This window comes from Haemaphysalis longicornis, unplaced genomic scaffold (assembly GCF_048455015.1).
Source record: "Haemaphysalis longicornis isolate Haplotype H1 unplaced genomic scaffold, Haemaphysalis longicornis Haplotype H1 scaffold_1, whole genome shotgun sequence".
Lineage (NCBI taxonomy): Eukaryota > Metazoa > Arthropoda > Arachnida > Ixodida > Ixodidae > Haemaphysalis > Haemaphysalis longicornis.
This window is the reverse complement of record NW_027526203.1, coordinates 464,191,728-464,218,601: the sequence shown is the minus strand read 5'-3', so window position 1 is coordinate 464,218,601 and position 26,874 is coordinate 464,191,728. Positions and strand designations below refer to the sequence as shown.

Here is a 26,874-nt window from a genome sequence, read left to right as displayed (position 1 = left end):
CCCGTAATGGCTTCACCTGATTGGTGCACGTGGGTGTCTTCACGACTCTAAATGCTAACTTTCCAGCGGTGAACACTTTAAGACTGTAAGCGAGATTTTAGTTTGCTCGTTTGCTTGTCCTTTTTGCTCCAGTCTGGGTTGGTTGGAACGTGTGAATCCCGTATGTGTCCCATGTATTGAAGAAAGACTCGTGGCCAAGAGGTTACGACCTATGTTTTATGTTTTAAGGTCAAATAGGCTGGAATTCAATCTGTAAAACTTGGAAATTAAAATAAAAAAAACATTTCGTGTTTCAAATTTGTGCTCGGCCGCCCACGCACCGTGATATCGCAGACGGCCTCACGGCGACGGACCCACGCCGAGAAAAAAATAGCCTATATAATTTACTACGGTCAGCTGTCGCCCAACGGCCAGCGCACTTACGGATGTTGTAGCCACTGGAACAGTAGATGTCTTACGCCCACGCTGGAAACGAAGATGGTGCTCTGTTTGCAACAGTTTTGTTTTTGCCTAATTCTGCGTGCACGTTTTCAGGAACGCGATCTGTTGTCGAGGTTCCCCGCTTAAAGCTGACCAAACAGTTGTTCAGGTCCTTGGACTGGGCGGTTCATTGTCCGTTCCAGTGCAGGGCAGTCTGTCAACCAGGCGTCCGCCCATCAAGGCTGGCTGCGAGGACAGCGAAAGCGCGGTAGTAACCTTGGTCCGACGCGCTTTCTCCGGCGTGGCCCGGGGGCGCGACGCGGGCGAGGGGAGGCGTGAGGGCGACCGCAGCGCCTGCGTGGGCGCTTCTTCGCGGAGGAAGAACAACTGCTTGCTAATCCGAGGAAGAGGCGGCGATCATTTTGGTCGTTTTTTGACGTCGCCAGTAGGTCAGACGCGGTCGCGGGTGCGCGGCTGAAGGGCGCGACCGCCGGCTGATGGTTTCCGGGTTCCCGCGTCAAGTCGTTAGCGGCCGCAGCGGCGGCGGCGGTGGGCCTGTTCCACTTTGCCGCGCTCTTCGCGCCGTCAGGTGACCCGCGTGCAACCGGTTGAGCGCTGTATTTAAACGAGCCGCCGAGGAGAGGGCTCGCTTTTGTGCCTCTTGCGCCGGCAACATGAAGTCCCTTGTCTGCCTGCTCTGCCTGCTCCTCATCTCCCTTTCACTCGTGTGTGAGTAGACCGCTAATTGCTGCTGCTGCCGCTGCTTTGTCACCCCCGTCTGCCGCTTTTGGCTCCTGCGCCACTCGGGAGACGCTTGCTTGAGAAGGAAAGCGTCTCGAGCACGTGCTTCTGTAGCTTTTCCGTATATGTTACCTTCACGTGGTCGTTGATGGTGAAGCCACGGGATGCCAGCGTTCGCTTGAATAACGTGGTATCGGCGCAACCAGTAACGGCGGGGTTTTGATTGGCGCGATGTTTCGAGCAGTTGGCTGCCCCCTATCGGGCCGGCTGGCCCAGAAAAAGCACACCGGACATACACACTTGTCCCGTCTGCTTCGTGTGCTTTGACGCGCCCGGTAAAGGGGAGCCCGTTTCCCTGGACACTTAGTCTTGGTCTTGCTGCGATTGGGCAGCCTAGAATAAAGCCAGGACAAAAGTCCGCAAGTGCAACAACCAAGGCGTGCTCAGTGCAACAAATGTCCTGTTTTCCCCACGTTAGCAGTTTTTGTCGCTGCGCCGGCTAAAAGAAAAAGACCCACACAGCCATCGCAGCATTGTCAGGTTTCGCAGTGATATGCAGAGCTTTAGTATCATGCTACAGGAATTTTGGGAATCAAAATTTTTCCTTGCCCCCTAATCCAGCTAGAATAACAACAAGAGACCATGGCACAGGAGAAGTGCTAGCGGCAGTGTGGCCAGAAAAATCTGGATACGTTTAAACCTTTCATTCAACGTACAAGCTCAGTTCAGTTTTAGCTATCGTCGTGCATTGACAGTCTTTGTAGCAACCTTTTTTTTTTTAGCTGGCTAACCTAAATGCTCATTGCAGTCTATTTTTTATGCGTCTATTCGTCTAGCTGAAGCTTCCCTGCCAAAAATGTATCCTACCCGTTTTAAACCGTATGTAGGATTTTCTTTCTTGCTATCACAGACCTTACGACAACAAAAACAAAAAAAAGTTTCTACGTGATAGTCAGATGTTTCCACGTTGCAACCTTTGAATGAATCCGAAGGAGCAACGCGGAGCTGTAACGGCGATGGTCATTACAGGCACGGATGGAAAGACGTTACAAACTTCTCTCGCGTGCTTTTCGTAACGGTTTCCTCAGCGAATCTCTGCAGCAGCGCTTTACAGTTTGAGGACATCCCGCTTTATCCCATGTAAGCTTGTCGAAAAGGTCATCCTCGAAAAGACGGTTGATCAATCTCTTCCGCGTCACTTGTTGCTATATGCGGACTCAATCTAGCGCGCATTCCCAATCACGCCTGTTCAGAATGTTGTGTACAAAAAAAAAAAAAAAAAAAAAACCGCCTACTTCGCTAACATGATTTACAGGGGGGGGGGGGGGGGGGGTGGGGGGATTTCTTCTACTTTACTTCGCTGATGAGACGCAGGGGTCCTTGCGGGGGCGTCTTGCAGGCCGGCCTTGTTTCTACCGTCCGCGGCTTACGCTGACCCGTAAACAACGCTACGGTGCCCTGTAAGCGGCTGTGATTGGTTGGTCATGGCGCTGCAGTGCTCTAGCTTTTGCGAAGAGCAAGTTTAATCAACTCTCGGGCCAGTTGCTGGACGTACGCACGCCCGGTGGAGGCACGTGCGGCGAAAATCGTCCCGGACGTCCCAGTGGTACAACTTCGATCTGAGATTGCCTCCTCGTTTTGTGCGCTCTACTTTGGCGGAAAAAGCGCCAAAGGTCGGGTCTGGTTTCCCCACTGCGAAAGGGGGCCAAAGGCGGCGATACCGAGCCGTGTGAACGCCGTCGGTCGGGGCGCGAAAGAGCGCTACGCTTGGGAGTCGTCGAAGTGAGAAGTCGTCCAAGTCAGACGACCGGCACAAACCTGTTGCCTTGCATATTTCAACAGGCGGTGTTAAAAAGAAGGAATCGGTTTTGTTTCTTGTGACGTGAGGGACTTAACGCGAAAATACCAGAGGAAGGGACGTGTCTTTGAGGCGATCGTCAATCAAGTAGCCTAAAAAGACAGTGTTGCAGTAACCCGTTTTCTGCAGGCAGGAGAAACACTGGGAAGGTTCAAACATAATCGCGCATAGAAGGTTCGAAGAAAGTCATCGTGTAGTTTAAAAAATATGAAGGACTGTACTTCCCTCATATTTTCATTGCAGATTCAGGGTTTACCCATCATGCTTTCCTTTAATGTTCAAACGAAATACAAATGAATGCAAAAAATTCGACCAATGTGAACTAAAACAGCTTGCCACACCTATACGATTAAACTTATAAAATATATGCGCGCAACCACATGATGAATATTCTTTAACCTCTTCAAGATATCGCCGCAGGCGGGCTTCACCACAACTCCCAAGAACGCCCAGTCAGCGTGATAAAATGTGCGAATCAGGCGCGTGATTACGCCAAGCATGCGATTAGAATAAAAAATACAATCTGCGCTGGGACAACAACGCACATGCACGCCTTGCGCTTTTTATCCCAACGTAGATTCGATATATTTTTTACTCTACTCTCATTCTAGGCCTCGTCATTCGCCAGATTCGCACATTTGGTCGGGCGTTGTTGGACGTTGTGGCGAAGCTCCCTGCGGCGATTTCTTAGAGTGCGGGGTTCTCCAGCCGCCTAAAAATGTGCATTTCCGGACGAGATTGTCAGCTTCGGCAGGTTTTAACTGCGATTGAGTTTACTTGGCTACCGGAACAATATTGAAGTTAGTAGCCAAAAATGTCAAATCGTTAATCAGGGGAAGGACCACGTGGATCTTGTTTTTCTGATTGATTCATTGTGGGGATTAACGGGGCTTCACAGGTGATGTGGCGCGCCGTTGTGGAGCGTTCCGGATTAATTTTGACCACCTGGGGAGCTTTAACGTGCGCCGAAATGTCGAACACACCGGCGTTCTTGCTTTTAGCCTCAATCAAAAAAGCGGCCGCCGCGGCCGGGAATCGAACCCGCGTCCTCGTACTCAGCAGCATAGGATCTTGTTTTTCAATTATGCACACATATGCGCATGAATATACTACTCCGTTCTGCCCAGAAACTTTAGGACATTCAAAATTACTTTGAGATCTCGGTAACAGTGAAATAAATTTCTGTACACGGAACTGATTCCAGCTTTTAAAAACCGTGCGATTTGTAACATACCAGCGTAAATGTTACCTAAGTTAAATCACGGTGTTCTTGAACGCAAGTGAGAGCCACGGTGAACGGTAGAGAGTCGGAAGACAGGGTATAACGTGTAGTAAATATCTGTAATGTTTCAATCAACCCACGAATAAAATCCACACTTCTCTTGGCTGCCTTTCCCCACTCTTCATTCCTATTTTATGAACGTGTATATCTGTGCTTCACGGCATTCAAAAAAAAAAAAAAAAGACCTGTGCGTATGTCGCCTTGCACGAGGTTCTCAGGCTCGGAGAAAAACAGGCATTGATCGCCTACAAGCGTTCAGTTTCATCCGTATTGATAAGGCTTCTGATTTATCCAAGGAGCAACCCCACTACAGAAGCGCAGTATTTTTTGCAATCTATTAAAGCTGATAGTCTGTCCAATACACTCAGTGAAGAGAGTCGTGTACAGAGTGATTATTTTGTTTGGTGTCGCACGATCTTCGTCAAGGCTCACGTCCGCTTTCGTACAAAAATCAGGACTTGAAGTCCAACGAAAAGAGCTTTCCAGCGTTCATAAAAAAATATATGTACTGTGGAGCTTAACTTAAATAAAGGTCATGTTTTATCGGATACATTTTTCTTGTTAATCGTCGCCTCGATAGAGCAGAAGGCCTTTGCCATTGCTTCTTTGTACGGTATCAGACTCACTATTAAACTATCATCTCGCATTATCGAATGCGTGTCCTTTCTAAGGGATTACGTCTTTAATGGAAGGTCCTGATAGGAACGGGAGCATTAAAGGCGGATGAAACTCAGATCGCGCCATATTACATGCAGAGCAAGGCCAATGAACGACTTCGGAAATCGTAAGCGAACTCCTGCCGGATCATACGTGCCTCGGGAACACGGTAGTCTAATCGCCATAATTTTCGACGCCACACGTGCTGTTCACTGTCACATTTACATATAAAGTTTACACCTGTCTCATCGTTTCGCTAAAGTTCCCTACGCGGGGAAGGGTGGCAGTAGATTTTCAACCGCGCACTCGCGATCTGATCTAACATAGTCAGGAGCCTCACGTTGACGGCCTGTACTTAGCACTTCGCCTTTGCATATGCGTAACCATGTGGCCATTGTAGAACTGTCTGTTGCCATTAGTCATCTTTATACCATGATCGTCGCCATCGCAACGATAATGATAATAACAATATTCCTCATCATCGTCGTCATTAGGAACCTCACAACACCATCCTCGCCATCATCATCATTGTCATCAGCCGATGCTTGCCACTGCCAGGCGAATATCTTTCCGCCAGCGTTGCCTCCGAATGCATCCCTTGGCCCCCAATTCTCTTATCTCATCGGTCCACCCGTCTACTCCGCCTTCGTCTGCTTGTATTCCCGGTCCTCCTGTGGCCACGCCGTTACTTCGGTCTTCTAATCTTTTGCACAACATCGGTTGTCCGCCTATCGAATTGCATTCCCTGCCCTAACCGCCCTTCTCCTTTATTTGAGCCAGGACGTCCTCTACATTAGTTTTATGTGAACCAGACTTAAAATAAACTCGCACGAAACCCCGGCAGACCATTCTTTCAAATGTTAGTGCAGCAGGAATACGAAAGCATATGTATTATGTATACGCGTGTATGACGTACGAGCTCTACCGTTACTCGAAGTGCTTGCTCTACGTTGATTCGCACTTTGTTGGTTTCCCTAGCACACGTAACGAGATAAAAATGGTTTAAATTAATTCTAGACTGCTTGACATGTCCCAACAGAAGCCATAGATGAAAAAAAAAGTCCTGCTGAATCGAACGTAGGTACAGTTTTATACAGATCGTGCCGGCTGCGAACTTATCATTTTCATCACAGGGGCAGACGTTACCGGATGGATTTTAACTGCTTGTCCCGTAACGAAGTCCTCAACCTGCAGCGTTCAGGCAACACATAGCCTCGATAGAATCCGCTGAGTTGGCTCAGTGACGAGGGCATTGCACTATTCAACGTAAGGCTGCGGCTTAGATTTCCGGTGGCGGCAGCTGCCCTTCTGATGCAGGCGATATACAAAAACGCCCGTGTGTTGGAGATTTAAGCGCACGTTACAGGCCCCCACGTGGTCGACACTAATTCGAAACCCCCACTGGAGTGCGCCTCGCAACCCGGCTGCATCTTTGGTACACAAAGAACCTGCTGAAATTTTTAAGACATATTACAAAACACTATTCAAAACTCATAAAGTTTTGCGAAAAAAACAAAGAATTTTCACTTGTTTAGTTTTCAAGCCAGATATGTAATTTGGACATCGGTGTCAAGATGCTTGCTTTTATTTCGATATATTTTTTTCAAATCGTCTTTGAGTGTAGCAAAAAAATGAAAATTTAAAACCAGCCCTTGAGGTAGTGGAAAACAGAGAAAAGTGTTATTTGGATACGCCTGTAGTATTTTTTTACATCAGCCGGCACTCATCGTCCCGACGCGCAAATAGTTCGCTAAAGTTTTTGATAGCAGGGTTGTACCGATGAATACAGACTGCGTCCCGTTCAGGATATGCAACCGTTCTGAGTGGTCTCGAAGACTCGAATCCGGCCGCATGAGGTTACAAAACTGTCTAGGAGAAACGCTTAACGCGTCTGTTAGCCAGTGTACGTTGTGCAAAAACCGAATACCCCATGGCTTCACGTGCAAGACTCTTCACCGTTCAGATGATTCCTTCTCTACTCTGATCCCACAAGTTAACGCCTTGATTTTTTTTTGTTCTGGCTTAAACACATTCGCCTTTCTATTTCATCAGGTTTGCTATTCGCAATGGTTCTTGATTGGTTAGTTGTTCGTGCCAAGCAAGTAATTAAACAAATGTCTTCCTGGTAGACAAATTAGCCTGTAAATTTAAATCTGTTCCCTTCTCCGAAGTGTGATTGAGTCCACACGTGTGCTCGCTTCATGTGCAATGATGTTTCTCGGTGACAAACAAGAAATGGAAGATATTGGCTAAACAGGATTTTCTGCCTGCGGCCGGTCGACCGAAGCCATGACGCGTTGCTGTCTGTCTTCATTAAACTTTAATCTTCGCACTCCCGAGTTTTGCTTCGGCGTGTCAATTTCCCCGCGTGGCGGGGAGCCCGTAACCGGGTACCTCTGGAGTTGCTAAAAAGAAAGAGTTCCTAGTCCGGATGCTGCGCCGGTCGCTGTTCGAGCGTCGGCCAGCGGCTGGTCGGGTGCACTCGTAGATATTTACGCGCCGATCGTGGCCCGCGTACGGCATATGGGCTCCCAGCGGAACTGGTCTGCCCGGCGCCAAGCGGGGTACTGCGGGGCCGGAGGCAGGCGGTATGAACTTTCCCGGCCGCGCTAGCGCGACGTTCCATGTAATGGAGGTCACAGGGCGGCAGACTTCCATCAACATGTTGCGCACGTCAGGGGCGCTCCTTCTGGGCGAGCTTTCTGGAACTGGACCACAGAAGCCGGCCTGGAGGCGAGACGCGCTCGGTTGCTTCCCTTTTCCGTTTCCCCCTCAACCAGGGCAGGGGACGCCGTTCGCGATCGACGCCGCAGCACGAAGTGATGGCGCGATAGGGGCCGAAGGCCATGGCGGCCCTCGTGGCCGGAGGAGCGCCGGACCCGTTATCCTTGCGCGCGTCAAGGCTACGCGAACACGTCTCGTATGCGCATCCCGCGGCTGCTGCGCTCGATTCTTCGGCGAAGACCGTGGGACAGGAAGGCATTACACAAGGTGCCGGTGGCCAGCGACGCTGGGGAATGGCCGAGTCGTGCAGGGTTCACTGGCGAGACCTCTTGAACCGCGGTTGCACCGCTCGTACATGCACGCTACCCGACGGGGCTCAGCCGGTTGCGTCAAGCGAGCGGTGGGTGTTTACCTGCGATGACAGCGCACCGCAGCTGAATAAAACATGTGACCGAGGTCTGCGAAGACGTGGTATGGGTCCGAAGGGACGTTGGACTATTCGCTGGGGGGCAAAGGTCATGCACATAACTATGTGCTTGCCACGGCATAGAGCGTCTCTTAGTCCAGTCACTGGGTCATACTTAAACTGTACGAAGTCGCGTATACACACTGAAAGCAATGACGCCTCCAATGTCATTGCATTGCCACAAGTGCTACCGCTAACTTGCCTCTGCGGCTGCTGCCCTTTTGCAATTAGGGGTAGGCATAACTTTTGAGTGGCTTGACCAATAGGCGGCTATGGGTCTCTGCGGTTTTTCGACATCATCGCAAGTGCTCCTTGACGAATAGGTTCCAATTACTACATTTTTACTGCGAAGCAGCATATGTCTACCCCCCCCCCCCCCCCCCCCTTCCCAGTTTTTCTTCCGGTGAAGCCGCTTGACTCGGCGCTGCTCCGGGGCTCCTCCTCGTCATCGCCGCCCCCTCTTTCACAACACTTATTGCCCTCGCCACCGGCGATGCCTGTTTCAAAAATTGTGAAATCGGCTGAAGACGGCGGTAACTTCATTGTTAGATGATTGCAGAGACTCAACAGAAGCGCGAATAGGCGTAAAAACGACCGAAAGGCCGCCACCGTCCTTGCCGTCTCAAATTCTTCCTCGCTGACTAGCTGAAATTCCTCTCGGTTGAAGAGCAACTTCCCCGGTTGAAACGCCGGCCTGAGCAAATAATTCTTCAGCTTGAAATGCTTCCCGAGCGACATTTTCGCCGGTGTATTTCACGCCTAAGTATGCGCCCATCACTGGTTGCCGGTTTATGCGTGCACGGATTGGAAGTGGAAAGAGGTGGTGTGCGCGCACAGCTGGCCTCGTGTCGCTACCGAGGACATGCCCGTTGTGCTGGTGGGAGATTTAAACGTGGAAATCTCATGGCTCAACCCGCCCTATCTGCTGTCCTCCGCAATTAGTGGTTTGGGTCTGGGTTGGGGTTTACACAGACGGGCAGCCACATCTTTGCGCGCTAGAATGAAGCTGGAGGCCTTCCGGGTTTAACTCGCTATGGGACGTACCCATGTCGATCGCTTGAGGAAATGAAGGAGGAAGGGCAGGAAATGAAGAAGCGGTGGCCCGAACAGATGCGCGAATAGGCGCGAAAGCAACGGAAAGCCGCGGCCGCCACCGTTGCCGCCCCTAGTTCCAGCTCGTAGAGTAGTTGTGAATCCCTCCCGGATGAACATCAACTTACTCGCTGGAACTGCCTACGTGAGCCGATGTTACGTGTTCAGCTTAAAGGGGCTTTCAGAGCGATATTTTCGCTAGAATAAAGCTCGACTTCTTTCAAGTTTCGTTCAGCTAATTGGCTAGGAAATATGCTCAGTCGGAAATTGCCCGCAAACCCGCTTTCTTTTGTGCACTCCATGGACTGCGTCCTGCTTCGCAGGTAATCCTTCTTCACATAGTGGAAGGGCACTAATTTTTTTGGTGTGTATACATGTTTCTGCAGGACATAAATTTACAACAGCGTTAAGGCAATGTTCTTTTTAAATGAGATCAGTGACTCATTGATTTCCTTCAGGCAAAATTTGTAGGCTTCCAATGGCTCTCGACCAGTGATAATCCATTTGAAACATTTAGGTATGTTACTGTTGGTACTAACAGAAAATTTTATTTCATGCACATATTAAAAAAATATTTTCGTTGTACTTTAATGTTTCCCGTGGAGATAAATATAAAGCAGGGATACAAAATTTTGCGCCTCTGGGTCTCCAGAATCCAGAAAATGCGTTACGTATTAACTAAGCATTGCATAAAATTTCCCATAAAAGGCGAAGACGCTATCATATATGAGACGTCTTTTTTAATGTGGCCACATTATTGCGGCGTCATTTTTAAATAGATCTCGTGCGGTGAGAGTTCTGGCGCCACACTTATGTGACATATCATTCACACTGCGTGAGTTTTTTTCAGTGGCGGGAAAGAACAAAATAAAAGATTTGTGTGTGTGTGTGTTGATTGATTGATTGATTGTGGGTTTAAACGCGCCGACGCAACTCAGACGATGAGGCGCGCCGTAGTGGAGGGCTCCGGATTAATTTTGACCAGCTGGGGATGTTTAACGTGCGCCGAAATCTCGTACACACGGGCGTTTTTGCTTTTCGCCTCCATCAGAAAAGCGGCCGCCGCGGCCAGGAATCGAACCCGTGACCTCGTGCTCAGCAGCGCAACGCCTTAGCCACTGAGCCACCGCGGCGGGTTGTGTGTGTGTGTGCGCCTGCGTGCGTGCGTGCGTGCGTGGAATTTCGGCAAGATTCAGAGCAAGGCGAAAAACATGCACCCCTCCGTCTAGCGACGACGATGGTTGAACGCGCAGCTTTCCCGTGACGCATTCTTCTGTTGTCGTCTGAGTGCGGACTGAGTTCCCGCCATGACGAAATGGAGCAATCGCATAGACGCCTACTTCATAGCGCGAGGCACCCAAGTTCGATTCCGGCCACTGAAGCGTTTTTTCTTCTCTCACTTCACCCACGATCATTCATCATCATCGTCAGGGAAAGTTGGCTTTCCTGCAGGGCGTGTTCTCGTTGCAGACGCCATCAGTGAGAATAATAAAGCTTCGCTTTAAAAAAGAGTTTCGACTACTGAACCCTTCGGGACGATGCAGGTAGTTGAACATAGCGTGAGCATGAAACGCTTTTCTTTCCGGGTAACAGCTAATGGGGATGGAAATGACGGCGGGTCATTTTGGTGATGGTGGTGGAGCAGAGGCGGCTTCTTCCTCGTGCATTTACCAGGATCCCAAATTATTTGTTTATGGGAGCAGTACGGGGTAAAATAGAAAGGAAAAACAGGGGCACAGCGTGCTGGAGCTTGCCTATTTCTTCGAACTTTCTGTTTTCCTGACCATCCCCTGTGAGCAGACATGGGTCATCATTTCCAGACGCCTGCTTCTAAAATAGAGTGGTTACGTCTGCCCAAATAAAAACTTTTCTCTTTTCCTCACAATTGCAGTTCACTCTAATTACGATGCAGCGTGAATATGTTCGGGAATTGTGGGCCTCAACTCTGAATGCGATTCATACTAATCGCTGTTGAATGCGACATAAAGTGTACTGAACATCCATCGAGTGAAGTAATAATGTAAATGCTCTTCGTTGCACGGGTTGAATTCGACAGTTAAATGGCAGCCTGCAGAAAAAGAAAAAACGCACTGCCGCTTGAATCCGTTCTTTACCACAGGAACCACAAGCCTCACCTCCATGCCATGACCCTTAAGAGCGAGTTGCTTTTAGCAGAGCACTGACCGAGGTTTCTTACCGAAGTTTTTGTTTAAGCGCTGGTACGATCGTTTCAAATAATGTACGAGCACATAGAAAGAGACCAGAGTTCCCCAGCCGAAGTTCCACAACATTGCACTGCCTTGCCTGGCAAAAATATGAAACGTAAGCGGCTGCGCTGTCACCCTCGGTCACAAAAGTAAATTAAACTATGCGCTCATTAAGAAATTTTAGCACGTGCTCGTCTCTTGGTGGAGGGGAAGGGGGGGGGGGGGGCGTAAAGTGCGACTATTCTACATTTAGAACCCTACGTCCTCGGGCAGCGCCGGCTGTCACTTGGACTCCCATCAACCACAGTTACAGACATGACCAGCGCTGTCACTGTGGTGGCATGGCGAATCCCAGAGAGTGTCTGAAGGGTGGGAATGGTGATAGCGGTGGCCGTAACAATCTCCATATCGTGCAGATCAAAAAACAAGCGCCGATCGAGGACTTGGAAAACGCGATCGTAACAACATTTGTGGCTCCTTTCCACTGGATGACACTAAAATTGGTGCTTTTTACAGCAGAATGCGATGATGGCAACCTGTAGTAAAAAAAAAAAAAATCCCAAGACTTCGTGACGTACGTACAGTCCCGCTCACTATGACCTACACCGCTCATTAGTATTCAGACGATTATATCGTCAAAACAATGAATATGGCCATATACGTTAGGATAAGGCTTGATTCATTAGGACGTTGTTCTCCTAATGCGCACTTGCTTTTTAACCCCGGGTGCCAGACAAAGGTCATATAAAGCTGTGAATACTATAATGAGCGGTGTAGGTCATAGTGAGCGCGACTGTACTTGCGTATACTTACTACGTACTACCGTTTCTCCTCACCACCGTCCCGCCATCCTCCCTACTATGAGGAGAGCACTGAGCAAAAGGGACTCTATACGTGTGGTTGCGTGCTTGTGAATACACACCACCACATTTTTTGTTCTGCACACTACTACTGGTCTTGTCAATTCTCATATCAAGGAGAAATAAACCGTGAACTTTTTTTTGTTATTATTGCGCAGGTCATGCGGCGCACAACAAGGCGTGCAACCTGAAGAAGGACCCGGGAAATTGCGAGGACGCATCCACCAAGTGGTACTACGACAGCAAGACCAACTCGTGCAAGCTCTTCGTGTACGGAGGCTGCGATGGCAACGACAACCGCTTCGACACCGAGGCCAAATGCAAGAAGGAATGTGTCCGTGAGTATAACCACCGCTGGGCATCGCAGCGTTTTTGCGGTGTGAGCAAATGCGTGTCAAATATTACGCGGAGCATACGATATTGCAGAACGGTTGTCGCAGAGTAATATCTCGTGGCATCAATTTTGTGGCCCTGCATGATTAACTCGGTCACATCGATATGAGACGGTTGTAAGGTCTCCCTACTGCTGTAGTTGCTCACTATGCAACCGAAGGTCAGAACTTGTTCGGAAAAACAGTGCCTACTGTATCCTTCACATGAATATGAATAAATTTAATGAAAACAGTGTAAAGCTGGTAAGCTTACGGAGAGTTACAGACTGATACCACTTTAACTGGTCGCTGCGATGCATCTGAAGGGCGAATCTTGTGTGTGAAGAAGCATATTCTACGAATCACGTGGATCAGTGGCGATTTCACTAAAAATAGAGCTGAGGGGCGGCCAAAGAGACGGTTTCTGTGAATTTCAGTGTCAGCTCAATTTATTGATTTGAGTTTCATGACTAGTAGATTAACTATTTGATTTATTATTTTTATTAGAATTGTTGATTTATTGCAATTAATTGACTTCATTACCATTTTTGTTAAACCTTGTAAGTAAGCCTCCGTGATTATGTGATGAATGTGCGCGCATGAGCCCAATTGAGACATACGTACAAATTTTTTGGCGAATGTGATACATCTGCGCTGAGACATCGCGCAATCAAAATATACAAATATACAAAACATACAAAATCATACTCGCATTGCGTGGTGTCACAGCGTTAAAAACCTTTGTGCAGTCGAAGAGTATGTTTGGCCTCGTCATTGGCCTATTTTCTCGACTCTACTTCAAAAATTGGTCGTTCAGGTGCGTTGCGGTGAAGCGGACCCAGCGGTGTTTTTTAACGGTGCATAAGGTTCATTGTTTGTGGGTGCCCAGGTGTGAAATATACTACTACGTGAATTATGGGGAGTGAGTCTGAATGATGATTAGGAAGAAGTAACACTGGTATCACTGAGCCTAGAGGAATGAGCAATTTTGGAGCGCCATTGTTTTTGTTATATCGCTTTTGCGTTGTCGTCAGATGCAGGTTACTTGAATATTTTCGTAACAGCCCCCTAAAACGAATTGTGTCACTTATGAATAGTAGCCATAGACAGCATAAACACACTTTCAAACTGTCCAGCCCCTTTTTTCCTTGCCCACTTGGTAACCGTGATTGGTGAGCAGAAGGCGGAGGATATAAAGTGTCAGTTTTGATATAGCGCGCAAGTCACAGATGTAATCGCAAAAAGAGCCTAAGGCATGTGCAGAACGCAGGGTGTACAAGTTCCCTCCCTGTCCGTGAAGAAGCTAGCAAGCTGCGGGGAAGTCGCAGCAACCGTGAGCTTTTAGACAAATCACTTTGCAAACGCTCAAATCAGTCTGCGTCGTAGTGCACGCCTCTTTTGGACAGCTGTCAAATAGAGCATCATTGCTCCTGCACAGCGTCATCAATAGAAAATAGCAAATTATGTTAGTTGCATTTGATGAACTTTAACCACACATAGTTTCGGGTGTGCAAACGAGCACAGCACCCTTTCGCGCACCCAAAGTGTTGCATTCCACGCCCTTAGTTCACGACAAGGACTGCCTCGCACGTACCACGCTGCTGAGTGTATAAGCGGAGGTTTCAGCGATGATTCAATACAATGAATGAACACACACACAGTCGAACCCTGTTTAGGTGGAATTGAGAAAATAAATATAAAACGCGCGTTCAAATGGCTGGGTTCACTCCTGTCGTAATGCGAAGCTCTCCTCGGCGACTCATCGTCACGTATGGCTTTATCGGGAACGGGTTAGGGATTGTTTTCGCATGCATTGCCCACACGGCCACATGCTATGACAGGAACCAGGTGCAGGGGGAAGGGGCTGTGTAAGAATTTTTCGCATTTAAAGTGTCCCACGTAGCCCAGTGATTTGTCTCGATATAAAAGCAAGTCGCTTCACTCTCGCACACAATAAGAGTGAGCGGAATTTCATGGTCCCCTTGAGTTTCCCTTTTTGTTTATAGCATCGGTTATGGCGTGTTACGTTGCACGCGCGACGGACCGCCCCCAGCAAGTCCGTCTTGCTCGATAGTTAGAGGCGCAGTACCGTCGAATTGCAGGTATCAAATTACAGGTAGTTCCCGTTTGTGGAAGTCAACCGGTAAATACCAACGCAATACGAAACAAAACCACCGAGCCGCGAAAGGAAGAATACTGGAAGAGGCAGACCTCTTGGTCGCCTTATTAACCCCCTGAACCTCCGAACGAACTTGGACAGGGTTGTGGAGCATTATATGAAAGAAGAGATGTGATAGCCAACAGGCAAACCAATGGTTGAGCTTGCCACGGAAAGCAATAGTGGGGGCATGTGCTGCACACAAAAGCCCACTTGCTGTAAACTTTGCTGCAACGCAATGTTTCATATACTTAACGCATTCTTAGATTATTTACGTCGATGTGGCCAAACATTTACACTATGCTATTACATTGCACTTTTGCAATCCTGAATCACAAACTTCCGATATAGTCAACTTCATACGGTCAACTTCATAAGTGTTTCCCATGTTTTGTAAGTTTTTTTTATAAAATAGGGTGTGTTTCATCATTCGTATGTCGGACTTCTGCGTTTGACCAGCCACATTGCCAATCTCGCCTTCACAAATTTATAATTTGACATCAGCTAAGATGAAGATGCGGCCGAGTTTTCACGCCACAGTGCAGCTTCAGGGACGTATTGCACAAGTGTCCCCAAGTGAAGTCTGACTCTCTCTCTCTCTCTCTCTCTCTCTCTCTCTCTCTCTCTCTCTCTCTCTCTCTCTCTCTCTCTCTCTCTCTCTCTCTCTGTAGTCCTAAATATTGGACATGATTTCTGTACTTGCTGATGACATGCTTTTTCTGAAGTTTGAAGCGTGACAGTGAAATGACTAAATCCCTTTTCTGTGCGAGACTTTGACGGCAGAATCCAAACTTTTTCAAGTTTAATTAAATAAATAAACGGCACAAACTCCCTTCCAAGTGAGAATGGTCGGATAAACGCGCAAGCCGCTCAGATGCACACCGAGCCCCTTTAAAGTCGGTTTCACTACTGTGTGCAAACGCGTTGCTGGGATGACGTTTTTTGCAGTGGCGGCCATACCAAATCAGGAAGTTCATGACCCCATTTATTAATTACCCACATGAGGCCCCAAGCATAATCGAGAGGTTGCCCCTAGGCCCTTTAAAGTCGGCTTCACGAATTTGCACTAATGCATCGCTGGGAAACATTTTTCTAGGGGAAATGTAAGGAGTGTGTCATGGATGTATGGAGGAACCAGCACCTTTTATTAATACAACATTCACGCTTTTTAAATAAAAGCAGATCTCCATTTATGCGGCAACACTGTTGTACATTGAATGTAATGTCATACAGCAAGAGGTCTTATAGTTGAGCAGTGCATTGGGACCTCTTTTACGAATCGCGCCGGTGGGATACACCGAGCCTTACAGATGGGCATCCATACGGGTATCCTCGTTTTGTCCTCATGGAAATGCTTACGCATTTGAAGACTACTCTCAGCGGCGTCATGTCCATAGGCGACAGTAGAGTGAACTAGAAGTCAGGGAGCATTCTTGATCTCCCACAGGGTGTGTGGCTTTCTTGCAGGCGTCGCCTCGTTGCCGCGCCGGCGTGGAGCGTGCTGCGAGCGGGCGCTAAGCGCTCGCAGCGGCATCGTCTCGCTCGTGGGTTAGCGAGGGACCCATTGAGACGGTGCTAAAGAGAGACCATGTAACGTGTTTCCTCGTAGGGTGCCTCGATCAGCTGACCGCCGAGTATCGCTTAACGTGGAAAGACTTCCTCCATCTCCTGCCCATGCAGGCTCCGTGCTGGTGGGTCACTCCACGCCACTTTGTTGCTCGCGGGCTTCGCTTCACCTGCTTATCGCTGCCGTGCACGCATGCGATAACTAAATTATCGGCCCCTGAGTGGGCCGAAACAAAGTGCAGGAGAAGTGAAAGCTGCAGAAAGCATGCTTCAGGGACCAGTTGTAATGTGTCGCCATAAATGCCCTAGAATATCGAGCTTTAATTGTAGCGAACAACCGGAAGAGGAATCTTTCAGTTTTGTGGGGTATCTCAATTTTAACGTTCCTTCACATTACTCAGGAGCACTGAATTACATTCGAGTGAAGGTATGCAAAATACAGTAACGTATAGGCTGTTCCAAGGTTACCGCTCAGAGACGCAAATTGATTGATTGATTGATTGATTGATTGATTGATTGATTGATTGATTGATTGATTGATTGATTGATTGATTGATTGATTGATGCAGATGGGATGGTAGGAAGGAGATGGTTGGGTGGCGCGTCCTCGTGCCTATAGTCATGAACGCCTTCTTGGCGAATTTGTCAGGGTCGCCTCAGGCCGCTTTACAGAGACCGATTTGTATTACAGAATTTGAGGATGCTACATATTACACCCAACAGTTCTCACGTGAGGCATGGCGCCTGAAAATTCTATTCTGTGTCCCCGCAGAAAAACTATGCATGTCTACATAGCAAGCTGCGTTATTGCGCTGCCGCATCTCGTCGCCGAATCTGAGAAAGTGCAGACGAGCGGTGACTTCCCAGCTATCTAATGTTTGCACAGGTGTAACGCACTTGCCACGCGTCGCACCGCTGGACTGGCGCACGCGCGTGCACACCCGTTTCCACGCATGCGGAAACTGCCTAACAAGGGAATGACGCCTCGCGAAGGCAACTTCTTATCCGCATGAGCTTTTCTGGACGGCCACTGGGACGCACGTTATCGCCTTTTGAACCAACGTCATCTTGGCTCTAACCAGTCCGCTCTAACACTGCGTTCACGCAATAAAGAAATACAAACTACCGGAAGAAAGCCCTGGCGCGAGCCATGATATATCTGGAGGGTCGGGTCGAGGCGGTCCGCCAGGGATGATTGCAAACGAGGTCTTTGGAGGTGAGCGGCGACGCTATGATTTCGACGGCAAAGTAACATTTGATTTGGGACACCTCATTTATGAAACCGAACTAGCAGCTATCGACCGCCTTTCCCACTTCCTCCTCCCAGTGTGGTGCAAGAGCCCAGCCTACAATAAGCTTATTCTACGCAAAATAAAGAACATCACATTTTGGTTCACGCATTGACGTCTGGTTAAGTGCTTAGCCCATGTTTTCGTTCAGTAATATCCAAATTTTAAGGTGGCAGGCGCTCGGTCGTCATTTTATGACAGCGTGTAAACGAAAGATTGAATCAGCTGTCCCCGTGACCGACATACGCGGGCGTGACGTCGTCATGTATGCTTCCCGAGGAGAGTCGCCGCTAGTGATGCTCCCGACTAATTGAAGGCACACGAAGCTAGTACGGGGCGGGGAGAGTCGCGGCTTTCTTCCGGAATGTTTTGCGAACGCCTCGTGACGCACGCCATCTGTCGCGGGTACGAAGAAACAAATTCAAACAACGGGTCGATCTTGAATTTCGCCGTTCTTTAAATCAGTGTGCTTAAAGGGGCCACGAAGACAAAATACAGTTTGGTTCAATTTAAAATAAGTCGCCTGTCGTAACTCACTGAGCTCCAGTTCAGCCACGAAAGACGAGACGTATGCAAGAAATATTGAAAATCTCGCAAATTTTGCGCCACAGTGACGTAATAAGGGCCAGCACTAAAACCATAGTTATCAGTGTCTTAACCGCACGTTAGCATCTGAGTAAGATAAAGCAAGACTATAGAGGCCCCACAACAACGGACTAGTTCTGTTTCTTGGGGAGGTCAGTGGCACCAATCGCACAAATAGGCATCTGTGGCGTAATCGAGAAATCGCCGGAAAGTGTCTGGGGTGACTGCTTCATATGCTTTCTTCATTATCTTGATTACTTGTTTGAAGTTTGCTGCAAAATTGGTGTCATTGTTATCGGTACAAAAAAGTATTTCTAATGAACCAAACGCATTTTGTCTTCATGGCCCCCTTCATTATTAAAATGTTAGGCAGTTTTCACAACTCAATTACTATTTTTTTGCAGCTAAATTACTGTATTTTTAAATTACTATTTTTTATTATTTTTCTTATTTTTATTATCGGTTAAAGCTAATGTGCTTTACAAATGTGCAGTTTACGGCAGCGAACAGTTTCAATGTGCGGTATGCCAGTCAGTGACAAAAGGCAGCCCGAACGTCTTTCTTTCTGCTATTGTCCGTGCCTACAAACGTCAGAAGACTATGTGTGGCGCACTTGTAGGCGGATGAAGAGATCGCAGCGTGGAAGAAGGGAGGATGCTGCAGAAAAGGGACACGACCGCTTCCGTCAGAGCTGCAGAAATATTCGCCGTGGAGTTGTTAGCGAGCGTTAGTAGACGCTAACGAGCAAAGCTTACTGGGGTTGCCCCATTTGGTCATTACACACGGGATCCGTGGTCGATTTCCAGCAGGCGCGTCCTCACGGGTCTGCTCGTTTCTGTTTTCCCATTGCGCGCAGCAGCCCGGAGCTCGCTACGGTACCACCTTCTATAAAACTGCGCGCGCCTGTCCGATAGAGGTTGTCGAACTTGAAATTTGTACTATGTTCATTCACTCTCAAGACCAGCCGGTAGAACGGAGCTTACGTACTGGCTTACTATGTAGTATGCAAAGCAATTGTAAAGCGTCCAAGTTCACGCATGACAAAACGTTCTTAATATAGGTTGCCGCAAAAGGTCAATGAATCTTCTCGGTTGGTTATAAAGGAAGGACACGAAAATTTTATCTATTAGCAGGACAGTGGCATTCTTAGACTGAGCGGGAACTGCGCGAGACTGAACTTTTATTGCCCTTCCCAAACAGGCCCATAAAAGGTCCTTAAAGGAGCCATGAAGAGAAAACAAAAGTTTGTTTTATTCGAAAGATTAGGTGTTTCATAGTACCCCAAGCGCTTTCCCGGAAGCAAATGATGCTTTATTCACTGATAAATAAGGCAATTTAAGCCAAAATTTTAAATCTCCCGCTAAAATTGAACATTCCGTGACGTGTACAATGGCGTCATAGAGCCGGTCCATGAAACAGATACTTAGTATGTCGACTCCATATAGCACCCACACGCGGGAGTCGATCGAGACGGCGGCCATTTTAAAAATACTAGTAAAACCTAGTGCACCCGCAGCCCTAGTCATGGAATCGCCTGATCCGGAGAACAAAACTCTCGCCGAGGAGCTCGGGCTTGCATTTAACAACCTCACACCACAAAAACGCTCAATGCTTCTAAGTGCACGAGCGGCAAGAGTTGTGGGAAAAGCGGTGGACGTGAAAGCGACCATTCCGCGATAGCCACAACAGACGAACACCCAGCCGTCGGCACCGCTGCCTCGTCAGCCCCGTCGTGACGGACGAATATAGACTGGTACGTATGTGCCGTATTTTGATTACGGTTAATAATAGTTCAATTTCAGTAGCAGTATCACTTATGCCAGTTGGCCGGTGTCGTGTATGGAAAGCCGTTCGCGCGAGCTCTCTGCTTCGACCAGAAAGATACGAGCGTCAATGCGCGGTGTTTACGGCATTTTTTTCCCCAAGGTCAGAGCGATTTGACGAAGTCGGCAACGAGCGCCAGCATGTTCCAGGAGTGAGCTAACGTAAGGGTCCCTGCCGTAACTGAACAAACTGAAGTTTTCAGTGGTTGTAAACTGGAAACGAGCTCGTAACGACAGCAGCAAAGCAACACCATTCGAAACTTACGCGACGACTGGCACTATCTCGTCGCTTCTTGCTGTTCCTTACTCCCCTCGTTTCTATTTTTACCTTTGCTGGTTGGCGATATGACGGCCAACCTCCTGTGAAGGGATTACGATACGAAGCAAGGTCGCGGCTGTGCGTGCTGGAACGGTTCGTTGGCCCCGAAGAGCCTCGAACCCGAAAATTCGTCTGCGTGACGGACGGCGAGATGTCGAGCTCGGCCGGCGCGCTAGTTTCGTACGCATTGGCGCACACGCTTGCGAGTTCGTTCGGACCTTCAACCGTTTACTCCACCGTTCTTTGTCATAAAAAGAATGTGCAGTATGTTTCACGGGCATTTAGCTCGCTATGCAAGCTGTAAGCCCTGCCTAACATGCGTTTGCTTTTGCCGGCCTCCGCCAATCGCAGAGCTTAGCCCATGTGACGGCATAGGTTCTGTTGCGGGAAATGAGCTGGTGGGTCGCATGACCATTCCCGTTTTTCCTAATTATGTAGCTTATTTGAGCGAAGTTTGCGTTATAAGTGGTGTCGTTATGGTTCTAACGAGGCAATCTTTCGAATGAACCAAACTTGTGTTTTCTCTTCATGGCTCCTTTAACTGAGTGTGTTCAAAATTTAGGCGTCTGAAAATCGGTCATCGACTGCGTTCGAAAAATCGCCAATAAATAGGCTACAGCTTCGGACGAAACGGATTTTTCTTGTGATGCTGAATGGAAACATACTACTTTCAAGTACTCAGCTGGAGACATTTTAGCGCGTAATTAGTTTTAAGTGTACCTTTACCAGCCCAACTTGACAAACTACAGAGACACTAAGTAATTCACCAACCTAACCCAAAGTCGGTCATATCGTTTGTAAAACGTCTCGGTCGTTTTATGGGCGGGCCTGGTGTTTCGACTTCTTTTTTCTCTTATTAATATACGCATTCATGCATAGGGGGATTGGCAACGTGGTGAGCTTAACCTGCACCTCTAACAAACGCGAGGCCACGATTTTGTAGAGGGGATACGTCGTAACAAGAATGCCACCGAATGCTTGTTTCTGGCTGTATGGAACTGTGAAAAATTCGGGAAGGCGGATAATCGGGATGGAGGACTGTGCGGAATGTTCAAAAGAGAAGCGCGTTCTACCGAGGCGCCCTATTTGCGGTGCACGCACACTCTGCCAACATAACCCGCAAAGGTAAATCTACACACGGGCATTTGCAAGGCCGGATGCACTCTGCATCAAAATACGCCAAAGGCATACTTGGCATTTATTTTATTGTTTTGTCCAGCTGACCTAACTGGGCCATTCTCAATTCGCTTTCTTCCTCAGACATAACAGCAGCTAGCCACGACGGTGATGACGTCCTCAGTCAGCTCAACACTGTTTTTTTTTACGTGTTTTGTTCACCGTATGTTTCACGACGCGCGCACTTATAGATGCCCTCAAAGTTAACAAAAAGACAACCTGACAAACTTTCAAGGCAGATCAGTTTAGAAGTGCGGGTGATGGGCTTCTTTCCTTGCGATTTTTGTGAGAGGGCTAGTCAGTTGCTGTCAAGGAGTTGCCATCGAATAAACCGACCATCGAACTTTTTACGGCTGATTCGCTTTATAATTCGCGAGTTAATGCACATGTAAGGACGCAATTCCCTACTGACAGATTTCATCCTTGTACCACTGGCATAACAGGATTCCTCGCAAAACCAAATGGGCAAATATTGCGAAGCCCGTACTACATGGAGCGATTTCGCCTGCGAATTCGCTGTTGCGGCGCCGCTCGTGCGGCAAAACCACCTTTTTTCGTTGCTGCGGCAAAGTGCCAAACATTTGAAGCGGTCAAGCAAACGCCGCTCGTGCGGCGTGTGCGGCGTAGAGGGGCCGGACCTGCGGCCAATAGGAGCACAGCTCGGCACCACTTGCACGCTTGGAAACCAGATGGCGTTGGTTGTATGAGCGCGACAAAAGCGCGAGCACACCAGAACGTTTGTCTTCTCTGCTGTGTGTGCGTATATTGATAAAGAATTGGCGATTCTTATATAAAACCGCAAATAAACACATTTAGCGCAAACCAGGCAGAAACAACTTGCCAAGAAAGTAAAATAAAACCACCCTTGTTAAAATCACAACCTTTGCTGGTGGCAAACTTAATGTGACTTAATTCAGTCTGCAAACAAGGCGCATCTGAAATGCGAAAATCGCGGCGTTCGCAGGCCCCATGGAGACAATTCCAGGCATTGCGAACTTCGCAAGTGCGAATGTTCGTTCCAGTGGATTCGCAGGCGAAATTCTCTCCATGTAGAACGGGCTTTAGGCGAACGCCATTGATTAAATAAGTAAATAGACATCTCTCTCGTCTTGGCGCGTAGGCGTGAAGCTACGTGTGCAAAAGCCGCGCAAATGAGATTGGACAAGTGAGACAGAAAGCGTGAGCAAGTAGTTTTATGCACGTTTCACACACGGGCGGCAGAGAACAAAGCGTACAGCGCAGAGCGGTTTGTACAGGGCCTCGCGTAGTCCAGCGGAGTCGGGCATCAGCGGGCATCCCGGTACGCTCAGGGTGAACTCTGAAACGAGAGAGGGAAGCGCTTACAGGGCGGCCCGCTCCCCTCGTGCAGCGCTAGTGCGCGGCGGCCGGGGCAGCTGCTGCGGCGGCGGCGTGCACGGATACCGACCCGAATTTTTTCTCTTCTGGCCCAGATCCCCACAAGGCGACCAGTGGACCATCGGGGCGGCAGTAGCGGAACCAGCCTCACCGACGGCGGCGATCCGGCGGTTCGACCCATTAAACACTCTGCCTCCACAATGTTCCGTCGAGTGGTCGCTCACCAGGCGTGCGGGTACGCGTAATAAGGGTACATGCTGCCGTAGGGCAAGCTGCTGCCCAGCACACCGCGGGTAACTAGTGGGCCGGAATGAACCCGGCGCACGCTGGTGGGAACTCGGGCACGCTCGACGATTTCGACTGAGCTCGAGGACTCCGTGACCAGGCTGGCCGTACGCGCCGCGGTCCGGACACCGCCCATGTACGGGTACCACATGTTCCAGGGCCAGGGGAGCGCATTTTGCCCTGAGGGCTGCCGCCACAGCAGCTGCCGCCTCGGACTTAGCTGCACCAAACTCGCCGAGCGCCGGGGGGCGCTAATCACGTTCTGGGGGCCAGCTACGTTCAGCGAAACAACACGCTGTACCTGGCGCTTGCCGACAGGGACCGCGGTGAGCACCGGCTGCGGTTGCTTGGCCTGCATCAGCTTGGACGGCAACCGGATCTCGATGGTGGACGTCTCGCGTTGTGGGGCTGGTGGCGCCACGAACGTCGGCTGCATCATCTGCTGCTGCTGCTGCGGGATCTGAATGTGCAGCGTCTCGACTGTGTGAGTGGGTGTCCTTGCGGGAATTAACACAGGCTGGGGTGGAGGCGCGAACTGTTCTTGGTTGGGGAGGCGGATCTCCAGATACTCGGTCTGGTCCACAGAGCCGGCGGGGCTATCACCAGTCCGCGTGGTCGTGATGCGGATAACAGTGTCTTCCGAAGTCTTTTTCTCTGGTGGCGGTGTGGTTGTCGGTGTCTTAGTTGGTTCTGTCGGTGCCTTAGAAGTGGAGGAAGTCGACTCTTCACTCGACTTTTTGGCCGCCTTCTTGGGCTTCTTCTTCTTGGCTTTCTTTTTCTTGCCTTTCTTGCCTTTCTTGGCTTTGCCTTTTTTCTTTTTGCCCTTCGCTTTCTTCTTTTTCTTTTTCTTGCCTTTTTTGCCACCCTTGGCGGCCATGACTGCCAGCAGGGTCGACACGGCGGCCGCTACTACCAGAAGGAAGACGAAGGCCAAAAGCGAGTCAACGAAACCGTCGCATGTGGCGCTCATGGTTTTGTCTATCACGTTGTACACAGGCCCGCAGTTACCAATGTGGCGGTCCATTCTTGGCCCGTGAAGGTACTCCTCGTAGTATTTGGGAAGCATTGTCAGTAGCATGCGGCGGTAACTGGTCGCAGCCAACCTCTCGGTAGCGTCCTTCAGGTCCAGTTGGTCCCACTTCTGGAGAAAAGTGGAGGCCTTGCGTCGCGTTCCTTCCGTCAGGGTGCGCTCTCTAGATAGGCTTGTGCGCAGCCCTTTGATGAAAGCGGTTACGTTGATGTCTTCGACCGGTAACATAGCTACCTGCCTGTCATGGACAAGAAATGAGGGCATCTTTTGGGCAAGCTTATAAGGCTCGGAGTCGAGAAGTGGAACTCTGGTGCTTCGAGGGACCGCGTCCATGTCTTGGCGCACTTCAGCAGGAATGCCGAGGTCGGCTAGCGTCGCGTCTCCATGGCTGCACTTGCTCAATACTTCACTGGGGTGTATGCCCCGGAACATCGAGGACCGCTCGTTAAGCGGCCAAAGACGCACTGCTAGCATGTTAAGGACTTTAAACGATCCCTGTCGGTATGAATTGCAAAGGTAGCACTCGCCAACAGCGCCATATGGAAAGATCTGTAAGGCCACGTACAAGGCGAGTACCACGAATACGAACAAGAAAGCGGCGCAGTAAATGAGCGCGACGCCTGATACATGAGACCTGATGTTACGCTCTGTAGGGTCCTCGTCAAAATTGTGCTGTGTCATGGCAGCCACGGTGAACGGAACTATAACAGCGAGAATAAGCAGGAAGAAGAAAGGTACGAAGCTGAACAGTGTTGTCGACCGAAATCTTTCCCACCAGCCAGTCTTCGATCCGTAGGCCATCAGTCGGTTGAAAGCCCGGTCCAAACCATTAAGCGTCTCCTTGAGTTCCTCCTGCGCATTGGAATGAGCACTCTCGTGCAGTTCCTTCTTTAGCTTTTGGACGACTTGCTTTCTGTCCTTGGCCGTGGTCTTCGCCACTCTACTTGATACCAAGTTGCAGAGCCGTTCCTGGTAGTCCCGCACTCGAGCGAGACTTTTACTCGCCCGCAGCAGGCGCCGCCCCTGTGCTTGGGCTCCGTCCTTGACGAAAAGCATGCCTATTTCCCGCACGCTGTTTGCACAGTCACTGACGTTGACGATGTTACGCAGCTTCAGGTCGTCGTGCATGCGCGTTTTGAGGAAGTGGCTAAACGCATTCTGGAAGTCATCCTCAAGCTCTTCAAGCCGTCGCTTCTTCTTTCGCTCGGCGGCTTCCAGCTTCTGATTTATGGTGTTGGTTACGAAGGCGGCGAGGTCCCTAGCCGCCATGTCCTTGACCATGGGCAGGGCCTCGATCGAGGCGCTCAGGTCGCCGCTGCTCTGGTAGAGGAGGAATGCCAGCACGAAGTCGATGGCTGCCAGGAACAACGTCACCGACATAATAATGGTGTAGGTGGTCTTGTAGTAGGGCGTGACTTCCTCGGCCGTATCGTCTCCGCCGCAGTAGCCTGCCCAGCGTGCGGCCACAACGACGACGCCGCCAATGGCCACTACAGCTAGGAGTGCGTTGCCTAGCTGAATGACCATACTGATGCCGTGCTGGTAGTTATCCAGAATGTCAAGGAAACCATTGGGCTCCCGCGCCAGCTCCAGGAAGAAGTTGATGTCGCGGGGCCGTGACTCCAACTGGCCCAGGAGTCTGCGCATGTAGTAGACGGGTACCTGGTACGGGTGCACGGGGTTCACGTCCATGATGTACGCCAGCTGGTTGGACTGCCGCGCCGGGGGCCCCGGGCCGCGTCCCCTCAGGCTGCTGCCCTTCATCATGAGGAACAGGGCCATCGAGACGAACGTGGCCAGCGACGCGTGCATCTTGCGACGGCTACTCTGGCTGCTGCTCTGGCCGGCGGCAGCCCGGCCCTGCCTGAGCGTTCGCCTCGAGGCGCTCCTCGCGCCGGTAACGCTCCGCGCCGCTCCTTCGGCCTCGTCGTCTTCGTCGGCTGGTCGCCGGCCAATCGACAGGGCCACGTATGCATGCGCTAATGCCGCGTCACTGATACTTTTTGCGCTGGGATGAGCTGAAGAGCCGCAGTTTAAGTACAAAGAAGAGAACTTAGGCGCTGATGGGCAATTCGAAGCAACATAAAAGTGCACGAACATACACTCGTGATCACGACGCCAGTTCGAGGCGCATTTCAAACCGCTACATCGCTCGTAAATTTAAGCTTTTTGCGCTATTATATTGTTAGAAAGGGACAAACGAAGCTGGGGCTCAATTTTTCGCACCGCCGAGAAAGATGCAGGGCTATCAATACATTACAACAGAAAACAATATAGCCACCCCAATCAAGCTAAAATTAACGTGTAAACGTTATTTGCGGTTGACAGCACAGTCGCTAGTTTTAAGACAGACGTCATGGCGATCTTTTCAGTGTCAAAGTGATTCCCAGTTGAGAGTTTTTATGTACGTTTTGCAGAAACGCTAGTAGTTGCTTTCCTCCGTCTTTCCTAGTTTCCTCTCCAAAAGGACAGTCCTCATGCGAAGGAGGCTCTTCTGTTGATGATGGTTGAAACATATAAATGTATGGCGCTATCTTGAGATTGGGTCTGTTTCGAAAGTGTCATTTTCGAGTTTGTCTGCCTGGCTGGAAGAGGAGAAGAATGCGACA

The 26,874-nt window shown here is 49.5% G+C and overlaps 2 protein-coding genes across 2 annotated transcripts; one reads left to right on the top strand and one right to left on the bottom strand.

Moving 5' to 3' along the window:
- The first annotated feature begins 994 nt into the window (after positions 1-994).
- Positions 995-23,151, top strand: LOC144156184 (mambaquaretin-1-like). The gene is made up of 3 exons (XM_077688052.1): positions 995-1,149; positions 12,466-12,645; positions 23,046-23,151. Exons 1-3 carry the CDS (start codon positions 1,095-1,097, stop codon positions 23,084-23,086), a joined length of 276 nt encoding a protein of 91 aa, XP_077544178.1. The 5' UTR covers positions 995-1,094; the 3' UTR covers positions 23,087-23,151.
- On the bottom strand, positions 23,079-26,107 carry LOC144156179 (uncharacterized). The gene has a single exon (XM_077688041.1). It carries the CDS (start codon positions 26,075-26,077, stop codon positions 23,171-23,173), a length of 2,907 nt encoding a protein of 968 aa, XP_077544167.1. The 5' UTR covers positions 26,078-26,107; the 3' UTR covers positions 23,079-23,170.
- Between the last annotated feature and the right edge of the window lie 767 nt (positions 26,108-26,874).

Excerpts from the sequence above, each read along its gene's own strand:
- LOC144156184 (XM_077688052.1), top strand. The coding sequence starts at position 1,095 with ATGAAGTCCCTTGTCTGCCTGCTCTGCCTGCTCCTCATCTCCCTTTCA. Across the intron at positions 1,150-12,465 it reads CATCTCCCTTTCACTCGTGT|GTCATGCGGCGCACAACAAG; the intron begins GTGAGTAGACCG and ends ATTATTGCGCAG. Across the intron at positions 12,646-23,045 it reads ATGCAAGAAGGAATGTGTCC|ATCCCCACAAGGCGACCAGT; the intron begins GTGAGTATAACC and ends CTTCTGGCCCAG.
- LOC144156179 (XM_077688041.1), bottom strand. The coding sequence starts at position 26,077 with ATGCACGCGTCGCTGGCCACGTTCGTCTCGATGGCCCTGTTCCTCATG.